Genomic DNA, 19,433 nt, shown 5'->3' with positions numbered 1-19,433 from the left:
ATTTACCAACTACTGCCCTCTATAACAGACATTTTCAACGATTCATTAATCACAGGTGTTTTCCCTGAGGCCTGGAAACTGGGACAAATCAAGCCACTGCCTAAAAAGGACATCGCCACAGCAGCCTCTGACTACCGCCCCATCTGCCTTCTTCCTGCACTATCAAAGGCCTTAGAATATATAGTTCATGACCAGCTCACCAACTACCTAACTACTAACAACGTACTAGACGAATACCAATCAGGTTTCCGTAAACATCGAAGCACAACATCCGCTCTGATAAAGGTGACAGATGACCTGAAACTTGCCATGGACAGACAAGAAGCGACTATCATTTGCTTCTTAGATTTCAGGAAAGCATTTGATACTGTCGACTTCGACATCTTACTAGCCAAACTTAGCGGTCTAAATTTCTCACCAAGCGCAGTGCAATGGTTTCGATCATACATGAAGTCTCGTCAGCAACGCGTCCTGTCTGGGGATATAAAATCACAATGGCGGCAGGTAGTGTCAGGCGTTCCCCAAGGCTCAGTATTAGGTCCTATACTCTTCTCTCTTTACGTCAATGATGTGTCATCAGTCCTGACCTATTGCAAATACCATATGTATGCTGATGACCTTCAGTTGTATCTAAGTGCGAAACCAAGCAATCTCAAGAAAGCTATTGAAAATTTCAATACTGACCTCGATGCACTGTCAAAATGGGCACAGGACATAGGTCTAAAACTAAACCCATCTAAAACCCAAGCGGTACTTGTTGGTCACTCTAAGCTCATTAGCCCAAAACATCGGGAATCCGTACCACTTCTTATCCTAAATGGAACAAATATTAACTTCTCGCCCTCAGCAAAGAGTTTGGGAGTAATAATAGATGAAAATCTAAATTGGACAGAGCACGTAACTGCAGTGTGCAAAAAAGCATCAGCATCCCTTCATGTCCTACAAAAATATAAAAAACTCTTCCCTTTCAATCTGAAAAAGAAATTAGTACAAACGCTTATACTCCCAATCATTGACTACAGCGATATTATCCTACAAGGCCTCTCTCAGGAAAATTCCCGATGTCTAGAACTGGTCACGAATGCCTGCGTCCGATATATCTGTGACGTTTGACTTTTTGATCACATTTCACCAGCATATGCAAAATTGTCCTGGCTGCGTGCAGACAAACGCAGAGATTTCCATACACTCTGTCTCATCTACTGCCTTATAAATGTACACTGTCCCTCATATCTCTCCTCGTCCCTAACACTCATGTCGGAACAACATGACAGAAACACACATTCCCATCATAATAAAATCCTCTCCGTTCCACTGCATCGCTCAGTCACCTTCTCCAAGTCCTTTACAGTAGCGGGAACCCGACTCTGGAATAACCTCCCTCGTTATGTTAGAGAACTTAAAAACATGACCGGCTTCAAAAAACAGTTAATGACGTATCTACTTAAGCAACAGTAATGCCTTCCTCTGTACATGAGTGCACTTCACCTCATTACTTCCCTCTCTCCCCCTCCTTAAACCTCCCTTACCCAAAACTCGCTATACTAGTAAACATCTACTTTACACACCAAAATATTAATGTACATCTGCACAAACCTTCATTACTATTGCCAATCTTTCTCATGTCTGTCATTATTATTTGATTTTTTTTACTGTTATTATTATTATTATTGCTTTCACCATAATCTGTATGTATAGCACCTGATGTAAAAATACTGCCAGCATTTACTTTATTAGGTCTTAGTCATGTTTATCATTATTATTTGATTTTTTTGTTTTACTGTTATTATTATTGCTTTTATCATAATCTGTATGTATAACAACTGTTGTAAAAATACTTCCGCATTTACTTTATTAGGTCTTAGTCACTACTCTTTATTCATATTGTCACTAGAGTAAGCTAATTTTCTCATTTAAACTATGTTCATGATGTAACTCTGATGTGTGAAATGCTGCATGTGTGGAACACTGGTCCGATGTAAGAGAGGGCCTGATGGCCCTAATCTGATCAGGTGAAATAAATAAATAAATAAATAAATATTTCTCAATAAACCTTCATTCATTGTTGATTAAGAGAAATACTTGAACAGCATACCATAAGGTGCATCACATCAGATTCATCTTAGTGAGACATTTCAATCACTTGAAAGTAGTTATAAATGAATTATAATACTGTTTAAGTATTTATCATGCACTAATCCACTTTGTGTTTATCAATTCGCTGTGTCTGATGGCCACTCTTTGATACAGACAACCAAGTTGACTGTGACACAGTAATTACATTTTAATACATAGCTGACACCAGGTCACTTGCAGAGAAAGTTTTCATTAAAAGTTTTTTTTAGTCAGTTTGTAATCATTTACAGACATGACTTCATCATAGCTTGTTGCCAGGCCATAGTCCACAAGTGGAACATGGGTCACTTGCATAGTTATCCAAGATTGTTGAACAAGACTTGCCTAATGAAAGATGAAATGAAGAGTTCTTTATTAATATTGTTGCAGAAATGATGATACACTGAACTAATTGGTCACTAGATTCAATGAGTACTTCTCCACAGTGACAGGAAACATTCCATCTATAATAATTAACAAAATACAGATGTATTAAATTTAGTCCAACAGCACAGATTACTCCACCAAGAGCTATGTGTTTCAAAAACACAACCCAAGAAGAAATTACAAAAACTTCCACTATTAAGTCATAAGTATCCTGTTTATAGTCATGTTTCAAGAAGAGTATTAAAACATTGTGCTAACTATACAGCACTGTCCTTGAGGCATATTATGTAATAATTTTATGGCTCAAGGCCTACTTCCAGGCAAACTTACATGTGCCTTATTAACATCAAAATATAAAAATGGATATAAGCAAATCACCCTTAATAACTGATCCATTTGATTACTTCCAGTCTTAAAAATATGAAAAAGTGACCTAAAATGGAATACTGATAAAATAGACTCCTTTGCCAATCTATTGTTATTGTAATGTTTGCTTGTGTCCCTTTTCTGCTGCACAGATTCAAATGGCTAAAAGTCACAATTGATATTTATTTAAGTTGTTGTGCCATGGTTTAGAGTAGTTCTTGCATACCTTTCAGGCACGACATCTGTATGACACACAACAAATGAATAGTAGTCAGACACACCCCTCATTCCCACTACATGTGGGTCTGTCTCATCCTGGGGTTTGAGTGACCTGCCCTTCCTTTTAAACCCAACTTTCCCCAGCAGATCCTTCTCTCCTCCCTCTTCAAATAACTGTGTATACTAACTAATGCCTCTCAATATATTTGCTCCTTAATGAAATTTGTCCTAAATAATATATCTCTTTTCCCAGCAAACAGCCCAGTTCATACATACAATACCAGGAACAAAAATGATCTGCACAAGGACTTAAAAGCACTAACTTTAGTTCAAAAAGGGGTCCACTACTCAGGAACACTCATCTTCAATCGTTTGCCAGCAAACACAAAAAAATTAGTTACAAATAAAGATCAGTTTAAAAGGAGTCTCAAAGACTTACTAGTGGCCAACTCCTTCTATTCTATTGACGAATTTTTTAATAGAAACAAATGATGTATTGTATATATTCATACTATTAGTATTGTTATTTCAGCTTTAAAAAATTTAAAAAAATAAAAAAATTGACATGTTACACATCCAAGAGGATCTCCTCAGCACAGATCTATGAAATGAAAAATTAATCTAATCTAATCTAAAGGGACTATTATTTCCAAAAGCTAGGTAGTGTGTCACTTTTATTTTTGTATGTGTCTTTCAATGGAACTATACATCTGTTCTCTCAGCTATCAACTGTGCCTCACAGTTTGTCATATTTCATTATGTAAAATATATTCTGTTAAACAGAATCACAATGTGTAAATTATTAAGGAATAAAGGTGACCACTCACAGAATGGCAGAAGTGTTGAGTTATCGAAAGGACCATGCAAAAGAGGAAAAAAACTCGCTAGCTTTCAGGATACCCCTACAATGTTCCAGCTGTACACACAACTCTGCCTGCCAGAACCACATTAGAGACACATGTTACTGATTTGCTGCAGCAGCTAATTAATTTAAATACATTTCTGCCTAAACATGCTGTTGCTGATTCAACACATCTCCTCCTACTTCTGAGTACTGCTGACAATTTCATACTATTAACTGACTAATAATACATGTGCACCAAGGACTAACATAATCATGGAACTGCATGGTCTAAGTCTGTACAGAGACTATTACTTCTAAGTTTGAGTATCAACAATAAGAAAAATATATATACATGTATTTATATTGTTATCTCTGAAGACAAATGCAGGGTGTCCCCCATAAAAGCAGTATGTGTCGTATCCAAGATTGAAGCAACAATAACATCAAAAAACATGTAGTTACCTGTTTATGAGAGATGGGGGAAATGGTGGCGATGGGCATCGAGACAATGCTGCTACTTCACAAGCAGTTCAACTAGGGGTGATTAACCAGCACATGAGGTGTACTGGTTTATGTGGGGCACCCTGTAGTATCTGCTGGAAGGAGCACTTTACAATATTACATACTGAGTAATATTTCACCTCATAAGTAATTGCTGCCTGTTAATTTGGCTATGTAAAGAGATTCCTATAAATGATATCTCACTAAAAACTTTGGTAGAACTGAAAACGACAATCCTTTTGGTATACTCTGCGACGTAGGCAATGTTTTTATTGCGCTGACCACAAACAGTGAATTAAATTGTTGTACTCATGATACTTTATTGCAAGGGTGGAATCTTATATTCATTACAGAAAACAAATAAGAACATTGACAAAATGCACCCAAGAATAAAATCAAACTCTGTATGAAAGAACATAAAAGATGGTAGCCCAGTGCCAGAAGATCTGATGATGAAGGTACAGTCCTCCAAAACATAAAATGAGGAAAATAATGTGACTGGTTGACTGGTTACAGTAAAACTTATAAACTTGTACTGCAGAAAGACACACAAAAGTAGTGGGGTAGGCATTTATAGTAGAAATGATGTAAAATGTGAAAAAGTTAAATGGATAGATGATCTAAGTACTGAAATGGTATTTGAGGTCGCAGCAGTAAACATGAGTACGGAAACAACAGCCTTATTATAGCAGCACTGTATAGGTCACCTGGAAGTAACACAGAAGCCTAGAGGACTTGCTAGAGGGGACAGCAATGTATGAAAAACACTTGTTGGTTGTTGGAGACATCGACATAAACTCATTAAATAATAGCGTTAACTATTTGTGCTATATGGATGTATTACAGTGTTATAACTTTAAACAAATGAACTCAAAACTTACAAGAGTAACTGTAAATACGAAGATATGTATTGACCATGTTCTCACAAATGTAGAAAAAGAGAAAGTAAATGTAAACACCTTAGAAAACTACATTTGTGATCACAGAGCCCTTACTATGGAAATTGATCTAGGGAACATAGATGTAACTGAAAGTGATACAGTTATATATAAAAGAAAATTTAATTATTCTAAACTTAAGATGGCACTAGGGAATGAAAAATGGGAACCAGTGTACAATGCAACTGAAGTGAATGAAAAATGGGAATATTTCTATAAGTTATTCAGTAACACTTTAAATGAAACATGTCCTTCTGTTAAAAAAGTAAATAAAGCTGTAAGCCATAAAGCCGAGACTCTCCCTTCTGAAATTATTGGACTGAGGGAGAAAATGAAAGATTGCTATATACTTTTTAGAGATACTAAACTACAATATTTCTCAACAAAATATAAATTGCTCAGAAAAACATACAGAGAGTCCTTGGCTAACCTAAAAGCACAGAAATATACCTCCGAAATAAGGAGCTCTAGCTGTATCAGTAAAACTGCTTGGAAAATAATGCATAAAGAAGTGGGAAACAGAATTCCTATGAACACAGGAACATAACATTAAAAGAAAATGGTGAAGAAATAAATGACCCAAAAGAAGTGTGTGAGAAATTTGTATAAAAGTTCAGTACAATTTGTACAAATGAAGTTCATGTCAAGCCACAAAATTTTAGTCTTGGAAAATCTAGCCAGTCCTTTTAATGTCTTGTGGCTGGGATGACTTTCACCTTAACTGCTAAAGGAATGCAGGGATGAATTAGTGAAACCCCTGACTCACTTGATAAATACCTCCCTCAGAAATGGAGTATTCTCTGACCTTTTGAAAATTACTGAAATTATACCAGTGCATAAAAAGGGATTAAAAACTGACACTAAAAACTACAGGCCAATATCATTAACCTCAGAACTAGGCATATTGTTAGAGAGAGTAATACTAAATCAAGTTGAGTCATATTTCACCAAACACAATCTGTTAAACAACCTACAACATGGATTTAGAAAAGGGAGATCTACTACAACAGCAGTAGCATCTTTTATACATGAAATATTAAATAAGCTGGACAAAAGTGACAAGGTAATAGGCACTTTCCTAGATATGAGTAAAGCCTTTGATACTGTGAATCATACCATTCTTCTGTGTAAGCTAGAAGAGTACAGGTTGAGAGGACTAGCCTTGAAACTACTTACCTCCTATTTGAAAGACAGGAAACAGTGTGTAAAGCTAACTTATCAACATAATGGGCAGCTCCTAACAACCAAATCAAACTTCAGGACACGTCAATGTGGCATACCTCAAGGAAGCATACTAGGGCCTTTTCTGCTCCTTGTATATGTAAATAACTTATTTGAACCCCAAAATTGCATGGTTGTAAGCTATGCTGATGACATATCCTTCATCAGCTGTGGCACTGATTTGCAGTCTGCAGCTAACAGTACTGAGATCAGTTTCAATACTCTGTCTGCATACCTTACAGCAAACAAGCTTCTTGTAAATAAAGACAAAATGGTAATAATGATGTTCATCCACAGTTATAATGCTGCCATAACTGATACTGTATTTACATCCTCATTGGGTCTTGCATATGCAAATTCACATAAATTTTTGGGCATCGTTGTTGATGAACACTTTACCTTATCATGGAAAGGCCATGTAGATAATATTTGCAAGAAAATCAGTAGAAATGTGTATCTACTGAAACGGGTCTCAGTCTTCTTGGACCATGATACTTTAAGGCAAATATATTTTGGGTTAATTCATCCGCACCTTCAGTATGGTATTGAGATATGGGGTGGGGCATCAGCAGTTCATATAGATAGACTTTTTAGATTACAAAAAAAGGCAGTAAGAATGGTAGCCAAGGTAAAGAAGAGAGAGCCTTGTAGAGACATCTTTAGAAAATATAAAATTCCAACAGTGTACTCCAAGTATATACTGCAGACAGTCATGTTTGTGAAACAAAATCCTGAATTTAATTTGAGAAACAATAATGTACACAACTATGATACACGGGGAAGGGAAAATTTTCGTAGAATTGTGACCAATAAAAAGGCAACAGACCACAGCCCACACAGAATGGGAGCAATTTTCTACACTGCACTACCCTGTGAACTCAATAGAGGACTTTAAGTTGTAGTGCCATCTTGGAAAACAGTGTATATAGACAATGTCTCCGATCTATCAGTGGTATGAAAGAATGTAATTATACACTGTATTATGTGTACTGTACTATTATAAATATAAGCTAAATTGTGTTACACTCTAGAGGAACCTACTTGTAGTGCCCTTTTGAAAAATAATGTGTACATACATGTGTCTGATCCATATGTTGTTATGAAAGAATGTAAATATTTTACTGTATACGTGTAATGTAATCTAAATGTTGCTGACAATGTCCAAAAACTTTTTGTTATGTGGACAGAAAATAAATAAATAAATAAATAAATTTATATTTTCAGCTGGTAGTTAGATTCAATGACTCATGAGATCTGATAGCTCCATGACAAGTAGCAATGTTACTTGTGCATTGGCACCTATTCCTATCATACAGAGAGAACTGTTGTTGTATGAGAAGCAGCAGTCTGGTCTTGGATGTAGCAAGCTAGAAATAGTAAATTAACAGAAGTTATTTAGTGTAATAAAGGAAGCTGTGGCCTTTCACAAAGTATAAGTTTTCTTGTTGATTTTACTGTGTTAAATTTAGCTCAGATTAGCATAAATAGTTGATAGCAGTTAATTCAATCAGTTTCTAATGGCTGCTTCACTATGTTTGTTTGTTTATTCACTGATTTGAATCAAATCCCTCTATGATCTCTATCATTATGTGATCAACAGATCATGATGGATGACTAAATAAGTCAATGAATAGTACAGCTCAGATAATTCCAATGCATGGAGTGTGTAGAAATGTTTGAAGTAAAGGAAGGGATATGATATTTGAAAATCAGTAATAGAATACAAAAATTGAATGGGTAAAAACAATTAGTTTCCCATAGTTTTCCTAAATCATTTCAGGCAAATGCTGGAATGGTCCCTTCATTAAGGGCACAGCAGACCACCTGTCCTTGCCTCAAGATTCACAACTTCAGTGTTTATGCATATTTTTTGAGCTATTTATTTTCATTGTATTATGATAACTACGTCTATTTATGCATTACTGCTCTGCAATTCACACTTAAGTGTCTGGCAGAGGGTTCATCAAACCACCTTCAGATTATTTCTCTGCCATTCCCAAACACTGCAAGGGAAAAATGAAAACTTAAATCTTTCTGTGCGAGCTCTGATCTTTTTATCTCGACACAATAAAAAAGCTTTGTTTTAATGGTTGCCATCCTAACTCATGTATCATATCCATGACACTCTCTTCACTATTTCGTTATAATACGAAATGAGATGCCCTACTTCGAACAGTTTTGATGTCCTTCATTAACCCTATCTGTTAAGGATTGCATATTTCACAGCAGTACTCCAGAAGAGAATGGACAAGCTTAGTGTAGGCCGTCTCTTTACTAGACCTGTTGCACCTTCTGGGGATTCTGCCATTAAAATGCAGCCTTGGGGTTTGCATTCCCCACTACATTAGCTACGTGGATCATTTCAGTTTAAGTTGCTCATAATGGTAATCCATAGGTATTTAGTTGGATTGACAGCCTTTAGCTTTCTCTGATTTATTGCATATATGAAATTTAATGTGGTCCTTTTATATAGATGACTTGACACTTCTAGTTATTTAGAGTCATGGCGCCACTTTTGCAGCATACAGGTGTCTTGCCTCAATTGTTTTGCAATTGGTTTTGATCTTCTTATGAGTTTAATAGACAGTAAATGTCATCATCATGTGCAAACAACCTAAGAGGGCTGCCCAGGTTGACTTCTAAATCATGTATGTAGACCAGGAACAGCAGAGGGCTCATAACACTTCATTGGGGAATGCTAGATATCATTTCCATTTTACACAATGACTTCCTATCAGTTTCTGCAAACTGCTACCCTTCTGACAGTCGCACAACTGATATAATACTCCAAAGACACACAGTTTGATTTTTGATTAGGAGTTGCTTGCGAAGAACAGTGTAAAAACTCCTCTGGAAATTTAGAAATAGGGAAGTAGTTTGAGAGCCCCTGTCCGTAGCACTCATTACTCATGTGGATATAGAGTTGTGTTTCACAAGAGCAATGTTTTCTGAATCCCTGCTGACTGTACCAAGAGATCATTTTCTTTAAGGTAGTTGATAATGTCTGAATGTAGTATATTTTCCAAAATCCTGCTGAAAATTAACAGCAGTGATATGGGTTTGTAGTTCAGTGGATTGCTCCTATTTCCTTCATAACTTTTCAGTCTTCTGGTACAGATCTTTCACCAAGCAAGTGGCTGTATGTGATTGCTAAGTATGCAGCTATTATACCAGTATACTGTGAAATAAACCTAATTGGTTTACAATCTGGACCAGAAGACTAGTCTTTACTGAGTGATTTAAATAGCTTTTCTACTCTGAGGATACTCACTCGTAAGTTACTCATATTGGCAGCTATTCTTGATTCAAATTCTGGAATATTTACTTTGTTGTCTTTGGTGAAGGAATTATAGAAAGCTGTGTTTAATAAATCCAATATCATTGTAAACAATTACGAAAAGGATAGATTGCTACTCACTGTAAAGACAATACATTGAGTTGCAGACAGGGTGAAACAAAAAGATTGTTACACATTGGGGTTTCAACAAAGCATTCTTCAGGAAAGAAAGCACATACACATTCACACAAGCAGGCACACTTTTAGAACTTCAAGTTTAACACATATATTTCAGAATGACACAACAACACATATAAGTCACAGAGTAAGGTGACAAGTAAGACATGTGTACACATTAGCATTCGAATGAGCACTGAGTCCCAGTGTAGCGGCCGCTGCTTGGCTGGCCGCTTAGGTGGAGCAGCTGCTGCATGGCTGGCAGAAAGCGCCGCACGTAGAGGATGCGCGTAATTGTGCGGCGGCACTTTGAATGATCAGCGAGTCACAACAGTTTTCCCCCTTTTGAAATTGTTGCACTGGTCTTGATGGAGGTGTCCTGGAGATGGCTAATGTCCATAGGCGTTGTTTGACTCGCCGTAAAGTCTCGAGGAGGAGGCTTCCCGTATGGACGGAAGTGTCCCCGATGATAACGGGTCGAGATGACAAGAGACGTAGGGGTCGAATCTGCTGGGGCCCCATGCACCAATCTGCCCATTGCGGCAAGTCCAGTTGATATGACAGGAGACATGGGCGATGTGTCGACGTCTGTTGGAGGAGGAGGCGAGTAGATTTGCTCTGACAGAGGATGGTCCTCCGGTTCATGCATGGGAACGTCTCCTGGTGGCGTCCGTTCTGGTGCTGGCATCGCGATGACGGTGAGAGGGATGTGTTGTGAGTATTGAGAGATGCCAAGATACCAAGCATCAGGTAGAGCAAAGGTGGTATGGCGGCATTCGGAACAGGCGTTGCTGGCACCCGAGGCCGAAACTGGTCCGAATGATGCACTGCAACATCCGTGTCTGTCTGGATTTCATACAGGTGTCTGCCATGGTGTCTTAAGATGTGGCCCGGGCTCCATTTTGGCCGCCTGCCATATCCCCGTACCCAGACGAGGTCGTTGGTGGTGAACCGGCCAAGTGAAGGCACCCGCAGCCCTGAGGTGGGAGGCCGCAGAAGATGAAGTAGCGTGCGGGGCTGTCGGCCATGTAAGAGCTCAGCCGGGCTGTGGTCGCCCATGGGGGTGAAACGGTAAGACGCCAGAAACTGGAGAAGCGCATCATCAGCAGCAGAAGACTTTGGGGCATCGGCCTGTGACGCACAAGGGCCACAGGCAGCGACCGTGTGTGCTATTTCAGAGTCGATGCCAGGCCAGTACACATGACAGCGCCCCAGACATTTTGTGCGAGACACACCCCAGTGCCCTTGGTAAAGGAGGTGCAAGACCGAAGCACGCAAAGACGCAGGTACCACAACACGCGGCGAAGCATTGTCAGTGGAGAGGAGGATAACACCATCCCTAGCCATGAGGCGGTAGCGCAAAGCGTAGTAGTTCCGCAACGGATCTGAAGTCTTAGCGGACAGGTGATCTGGCCAACCCTTCTGAATACAGCATAAAACCCGGGAGAGGGTAGGGTCAAAACCCGTAGCAGCCGCCAGCTGGTCCCCAGTGATGGGGAACCCGTCCACAGCCCGCTGCTCGGCAACATCCAGGTGGAAACACAAAAGTTCGTCCCTATCGAATGCCTGATCAGGACCCATGGAAGGCGAGACAGAGCATCAGCATTCGCATGTTGAGCCGTTGGCCGGAAATGAATCTCATAATTGAAATGGGACAAGTAAAGAGCCCAACGCTGGAGGCGGTGTGCAGCCTTGTCGGGAAGTGACGTTGGTGGATGAAACAAGGAAACAAGTGGTTTGTGATCCATAACAAGATGAAATTTTGAGCCATAGAGAAAAACACCGAACTTATGAAGAGCATAAATGATGGCCAAAGCTTCTTTCTCAATTTGAGAATACTTTTGTTTGACATCCGTGAGCATTTTGGAGGCATAAGCAATGGCTTGTTCCGAACCGTCAGAAAAACGGTGTGCAAGGACTGCACTGACCCCATATTGAGAGGCGTCTGTGGCAAGAACAAGATGTTGGCCAGGTTGATAAGTAGCCAGGCACGGGGCCTGTTTCAGCATAGTCTTCAATTTCTGGAAAGCCGCTTCGCATGACGTGGACCAGTGAAAAGGCACGTTTTTATGCAACAGGCAATGCAACGGCTGAGCCACCGAAGCTGCAGACAGTAAAAACTCGTGATAGTATGCGATTTTCCCCAAGAAGGCCTGCAGTTCATTAACAGATGTAGGGCGAGGAAGGGCATTGATCGCAGCGACAGTTTGCTGAAGCAGACGAATACCATCCCGAGAGAGTTGAAACCCCAAGTACGTGATAGATGCCTGAAAAAATTGTGATTTCTGAAAATTACACTTAACACCGGCAGTCTGTAACACATGAAAAAGTGTGCGGAGATTTTGAAGATGTTCTTCAGTGGTGGAGCCAGTGATGACAATGTCGTCCATGTAATTGATACACCCAGGGACAGGGAGCAATAATTGTTCCAAGAAGCGCTGAAAGAGAGCAGGGGCGTTAGCAACCCTGAATGGCAAATGTTGGTATTGATAGAGGCCGAAAGGCGTGTTAAGGACCAGAAACTGCCAGGAAGCAGCGTCGAGACGAAGCTGATGATAAGCTTCTGACAGGTCAATTTTAGAAAAATACTGACCTACAGCAAGTTTAGTGAACAGTTCTTCAGGACGGGGCATAGGGTAAGTGTCGATGAGGCATTGAGCATTTACAGTGGCTTTGAAATCGCCACAGAGACAAATATCACCATTTGGCTTAGCAACTACAACGACAGGAAAGGACCACTCACTGGAAGTGACAGGAAGCAAGACCCCTGAACCAGTGAGACGATCCAACTCCCGTTTTACCCGATCACGAAGGGCCACAGGAATGGGCCGAGCACGAAAATACTTAGGCCGAGCAGTGGGTTTGAGCGTGATATGAGCTTCAAAGTCGTTTGCACGGCCTAACCCAGGAGAAAAAAGGGACAAAAATGTCGTCGACAAGGAATCCAGTTGAGCATAAGGAATAGCATCAGAGACAATATTGACAGAGTCATCTATGGAGAACCCAAAAACGAGAAAGGCATCGAAACCAAAAAGATTTTCTGCGTTGCTCTGGTCGACCACAAATATGGAAACAGTGCGAACGACCGATTTGTAAGATACCTCAGCATTAAACTGTCCCAAGAGAGAAATCTTCTGTTTATTGTACGTCCGTAATTGCCGAGTGACAGGGGACAGGAGTGGAGAACCCAGCTGAAGATACGTCTGAGAATTAATTATAGTGGCAGCAGAACCGGTATCCACTTGCATGCGAACATCTCGACCAAGGATTTGGACAGTGAGGAATAATGTCCCTGAAAGGGAAGAAGTGCAATTGACAGACAACGCAGAATCACAATCAGCGTCATGTTCATGAACATCATGTATGTGGTCGGATTTGCAAATGGAAGACACATGACCTTTCTTTTTTCAATTGTGACACACAGCCCAACGTTGGGGACAATCCACGCGTGAATGTTTCGTACAACACCGCGGACATGAGGGAAGTTGCCGGGGGTTTTGCTGCAGTTTCTTAGTGGGTTGTTTACGGCTAGGCTGAGGCTGCGCGTGGGAGTGAACTACGGCCATGTCGGCCGGCGGGAACGCGCTGCACGCGTTGTCAACAGCGCAAACAGCGCACAGAGCTTGTATTTCCCCGACATCTTTCCACGCCTCTATTTGCGCCCCAGCGGCGCGAGAAATTTCAAAAGACTGCACGATGGAGAGAACTTCATCTAGAGTCGGATTCGCCAACTGGAGGGCACATTGCCGAACTTCTTTGTCGGGCGCCGACCGGATAATAGCATCCCGTACCATGGAATCGGCATAGGATTCTTTGTGAACGTCAGTAACAAATTGACACTTCCGACTGAGGCCGTGAAGTTCAGCAGCCCAAGCGCGATAGGATTGATTTGGTTGTTTTTGGCAACAATAAAAGGCAACACGAGAGGCTACCACATGCGTTTGCTTTTGAAAATAGACAGACAGAAGTGAGCACATTTCAGCAAAGGACAAAGACGCAGGATCCTTCAAAGGGGCCAATTGCGACAACAACCGATACATTTGAGGTGAAATCCAGGAAAGGAACAGAGACTTACATGGTTGTTCGTCAATGACATGAAATGCCAAGAAGTGCTGTCGAAGACTTTTTCATAATCAGACCAGTCTTCCATCATCTCGTCGTAAGGAGGAAAAGGAGGTATAGCCAATGACGAGTAACGCCCCCCCATTTGACGCCACGACGAAATCGCGAATCGCCGCTGTTAGAAGCGTTTGCTGTTCAAGGAGATTTTGCAATAGTTGCTCGACAGTAGCCATGGAACCCTGTGAGTCAACGGTGAAAAGGAAAAATCCACTACCTCGTCGCCAATTTTTAGAACTTCAAGTTTAACACATATATTTCGGAACGACACAACAACACATATAAGTCACAGAGTAAAGTGACAAGTAAGACATGTGTACACATTAGCATTCAAATGAGCACTGAGTCCCAGTCTAGCGGCCGCTGCTCGGCTGGCCGCTTAGGTGGTGCAGCTGCTGTATGGCTGGCAGACAGCGCTGCACATAGAGGACGCGCGTAATTGCGCGGCGGCACTTTGAATGATCGGCGAGTCACAACACACACCTCATGTGCACATGTTTGCTATCTCTGGCCACTTTGGCCAGACTGCTACTGTTGTGTTGAACAAAAACAGCACTGGAGTGGTTCAGGGAAGGGGGAAGGATAGCAGAGTATGGGTGAGGAGAGCGAAGAGTTCTGCCTCATGGAGCATGCAGGGACAAGAAGCCAGTACAACACGGTTGCCAGGCATAGTAGCAGGGGATTGTGGTAGAGGGGGATAGCAAGAAAGGAGAGGAATAGCGAATGGAAAAGAATGGTGGGTCCATTGGCAGAGAGCATCACATAATGAGGGTAAGGGGACATGCATTAGGAGGAAGTTGTAGGACAGAGGGGGCGAAAACTCTTGAGTGGAAGGTGTGGAGACTGTAAATTGAGGCTGGGATACTTTTGGGAGTGGACAGTGTGCTGTAAGGATAATTCCCATTTGCGCAGTTTCTTAAAAGCTTGTGGTGGAGAGCGATGATCCAGATACCCTGGGATGTGACACAGGATAGATTGTTCAGCTATTCCTCCCCCTTCTCTGCCCCACTCCACAGCTGCTTTTTTTTCTGAAGAAGACTTTGGACAACTGCCCAGTGTGTAACACTCTTTTCATTGTGCCTGTCTGCAATTCAGTGTGTCATCTTTATGGGAGTAACAATCTATCCTTTTCATAATAGTTGATACTTCACCTTGGACTTTCTGTTGTTCATTATTATTGTAAGATAATCCCTAGATGAATGAATGAATAAATAAATAATTATAGTGGAAGCATTGAGAAATAAACACACATGCATACAGTCTCCAGGAATGCAGCATAATGTTTTTACTATACTGTGAGTGGTTTTATTTATTCATACTACTGTTAGAAGTGATGAGCAATTTAATTGTAGTGCAACATATCAAATTCTTTAATGGAATCCTTACCGTAGGACATACACAATAATGGCATGTTATGTGCTCTAGAATAATGTAGTCGATGCGTAAAATCCTATAACCCAGAAGTTGAGTTTCAAATGAAATACTTTGTTCCAAACAGGGCTCTCTGAGTTTTGTTTAATAATGAAGCTTCCCTGAGCAGTAAGCTATCAAAATGATTTGATTGTCTGTTTCCAAATGTTACATAATATTAACTTTTCTAAGTGACTGTTCATCTTTGGCAAGCATCTAAATATAAGCCACACAAAATTACTATTATTTGTATTCTGTTGCAGTTGTCAGTGGTGATAAGGGTCACATATTTACAAAATCTGCATCTTTCTCGGTATTATCATTTTTCAATAATTTTAACTACTCTATCCTATCTTCCATTGTGTAACTTATGTCTTTTGTTCCTACAGGAAGCCACAAAGGCCACCAGTATTTTCATCAAGCTCAGAAGATGGAGGCAACAGTAACTTTGGGAACAGACCAGCACAAGGAGGCAGACCACAATACAATGAGCCTGGTTCTCAGTACAGGCCAGGAAACAACAGACCAAATACCCAAACCAGACCAACTGCTCAGCAAAGGCCAAACAACAGACCAAGCTCTCAATACAGACCAGAAAACAATAGACCAAACAGTCAGTACAGGCCAGAGAATAACAGACCAACTACTCAGTACAGGCCAGAAACTGGAATACCTGAATCACAAAACAGGCCATCAAACAGCAGACCTGGCTCGCAGTTCCAGCCTCCCACTACACAATTTGGTACCACTTTCAGTCAGCAAGTTAGGAGGAGTATTAGTGAAGAGAGTAAGTTGTGATTTTCCTTGAGGTTTTGGAATTTATTTGATGCTGTATTTATGATGCGTTAGCACTTAAAGGATTGAAGATTGGTGCTTATGTTTTTACTATTATGTATTTTCAAATACATAGCCAATTCTTGTCAATTTAGAAAGATTTTCTACAAATTAGTATGTATATAATCAGTGTAACTGGATAGGTAAAAAAAATCTATTCACCACGTGGCAGCAGAACACACATGTAAAAGGAGGTTATAAGAAGGCAAGCTTTCAGAGACAGTGGCTCCTTTTTCTGACAGGAGGGTTGAAAGGAGGAACTGTGAAGGAAAAGGACTGGAGAGGTCTAGTAAAAGGGATAGGTTTCAGAAAAGTCACCGAGAACTGCAGGTCAGGGGAAACTTAGCAGATGGGATGAGAAGGAGATTACACTATACTGTCAAAAAATGATTGTTTTCATTGTTGTATGTATATAATTATATGTTTCCAAAGTTATGCAGATGTCAATATTTTAACATTGGCAAATATACGTATTTCAGATTTTACATAGAAATCCTATATGTCTTGCCAAGCTGGAAACATATATCAGGAAATCTTTGTTCCACCATACAGTTTGGTAGGATAAAAATGCTGTTATACAACACAGCACTGAGAGTGATGAAAGTAAAGTGTTTTATTAACTTAAAAATGTAGTAAATATTGTCTTTAAATTTTGGGGTGAAACTAACTTTCCCACCCATTTACTCTCTGTTTGTCATCATGTGTGTACCTTCGTAAAATGCTGATGTAGTAGAGCTCATTACAATAAGCCTAAAAAATAATTACAGTAAAAAAGACTCCTACCAATAATCTAAGAAATTTCTCTAATTATAATTTACTGCTATGTTCTTTGCCATTATGGATTTGAAAGTTTGAGTCTGTTCATCTCCACCTCTTCTGATTACAATACAGGGGAAACTGCAGTTTTTGGACTATAACTTTGGTGCATCTTAGCATGTTTTAACAAATTCTTGTTAGAGGTTAAAGCAATAAGTGTGAGGAGAAATCCCTGGATCAATTGAGGATTAAACTGAAGACTTCTGTATTGCAAGTCCTGCTGTTTATTGCCCCTAAATAAAAAGTATTAGGAGCAATTGTGTTTTTAAGGTTCATGTTATTGTCCACTTGGTAAAGATGTGGGCACAGAAATAGCTAGAAATGGCTCATTATCTGAAGTAACTGCCATATTTCCTCTGTCCGCTCCTCCCAATACTCTCACCTGGCCAGAATATCCATGTGGCAGGAACTTGGCAGTTGTACAGAATGCTTACAATTAAAATGCAGCTACTCACAGAGATCCATTGAGGGCTGTGATAACATATGGCAACAAAACTTGGTAATATGTTAATGCGGAATCAATAATGCTGGAAAAAAATTAGTGCCAATTTTGGCCATCAGGTGCAATTCTTGGGCTGTACAGTATCTCGATGACATCTCCAGCCCTCATATTGAACAAACTGAGTAAGTGCTGCTGCCATATGATAATTACAGCCCATGCTAGACCTCTATGAGTAGTTGCACTTTAATTATAACCAATCGGTACCCTCCACAACATAGGCATAAGAGACCCTTCAACATATTAGAGCCTCCTTTAAATTAGAAAGTTATTTATGTCTTTATCATTAAGTAACATATTGCAAGATACTAAGAAAGATGAAACACAATTTCCTATAAGTATCACAATGATTCCCACATTATAATATACACTGAAGAGCCAAAGAAATTGGTATGGGGATGCGTATTCAAATACAGAGATATGTAACAGGCACAATATGGTGCTGTGGTTGGCAATGCCTATATAAGAGAACAAGTGTCTGGTGCAGTTGTTAGACTGCTTATTGCTGCTACAATGGCAGGTTATCAAGATTTGAGTGAGTCTGAACGTGGTGCTATAGTCGACGGATGAGTGATGGGACAAAGCATCTCCAAGGTAGCAATGAAATGGGGATTTTCCCATATGACCATTTCATGAGTGTACTGTGAATATCAGAAACCTGGTAAAACATCGAATCTCCAATGCTGCTGTAGCCAGAAAAAGATCCTACAAGAATGTGACCAAAAACGACTGAAGAGAATCATTCAATGTGACAGAAGTGCAACCCGTCCACAAATTGCTGTAGATTTTATTGCTGGTCATCAACAAGTGTCAGTGTGTGAACCATTCAATGAAACATCATTGATATGGGCTTTTGGAGCCAAAGGCCCACTCGTGTACCCTTGATGACTGCATGACACAAAGCTTTACACCTCACCTGGGCCCATCAACACTGACCCAAACAAGAGAGACAGGTGAAGAGCAAAGTGAAGAGCATGATCATCGTTTTCTTTGATACAAAGGAAATTGTGCACAAAGAATTCATCCCACCCAACCAAACAGTGAATTCTGCATGCTACTGTCACATTTTGCGATGGCTCTGTGAAAACGTGTGGTGACGATGGCTCAAACTTTGGCTGCTGCATCATGACAACATACCCTGTCACATGTCCTTGCTCAACAGGACCTTTTTGGCAAAAAGCAGCATGGCAGCTGTACCCCACCCACCGTACTTGCCAGATTTGGGACCTTGCGACTTCGCTATTCCCAAAACTGAAACTCAAGTTGAAAGGCTGTTGGTTCGACACTCTAGAGAGGATTCAAGAAGCAGTGCTGGCGGTGATAAACACCCTCAAAGAATAAGACTTCCAGAAAGTGTTTGACCTGTGGCAGAAGCACTGAGACCGATGTGTACGTGCGGATGGGAACTACTATGAGGGTGATGGTGACAATTAGTCCAAACGTAAGATTTTCAACAGATGGCAGCACCTGTCCTGAAAATTTTGGATAGATCCTCATTTATCATCTCATAATAGGCACTGAAACTACACAGCCGGCCTGAGTGGCCAAGCGGTTCTGGGCACTACAGCCTGGAACCGCGCGACCGCTACAGTCGCAAGTTCGAACCCTGCCTCAGGCATGGATGTGTGTGATGTCCTTAGGTTAGTTAGGTTCTAAGTTCTAAGTTCTAGGGGACTAATGACCTCAAAAGTTAAGTCCCATAGTGCTCGG

General features: G+C 40.4%; 1 protein-coding gene across 1 annotated transcript in view; it reads left to right on the top strand.

Annotated features, from left to right (window-relative positions):
• Positions 1 to 19,433, top strand: part of LOC126481306 (serine protease snake-like) — a 264,390-nt gene that overhangs the window by 169,594 nt on the left and 75,363 nt on the right. Inside the window, exon 3 of the mRNA XM_050104961.1 lies at positions 15,964 to 16,361. Within this exon, the coding sequence (XP_049960918.1) occupies positions 15,964 to 16,361 (398 nt within the window). The remainder of the gene's footprint in view (positions 1 to 15,963; positions 16,362 to 19,433) is intronic.

Source organism: Schistocerca serialis, chromosome 5 (genome assembly GCF_023864345.2).
Source record: "Schistocerca serialis cubense isolate TAMUIC-IGC-003099 chromosome 5, iqSchSeri2.2, whole genome shotgun sequence".
Taxonomy (NCBI): domain Eukaryota; kingdom Metazoa; phylum Arthropoda; class Insecta; order Orthoptera; family Acrididae; genus Schistocerca; species Schistocerca serialis.
Note: the sequence above shows the minus strand (reverse complement) of the source record. Positions and strands in the feature narration are given on the sequence as shown.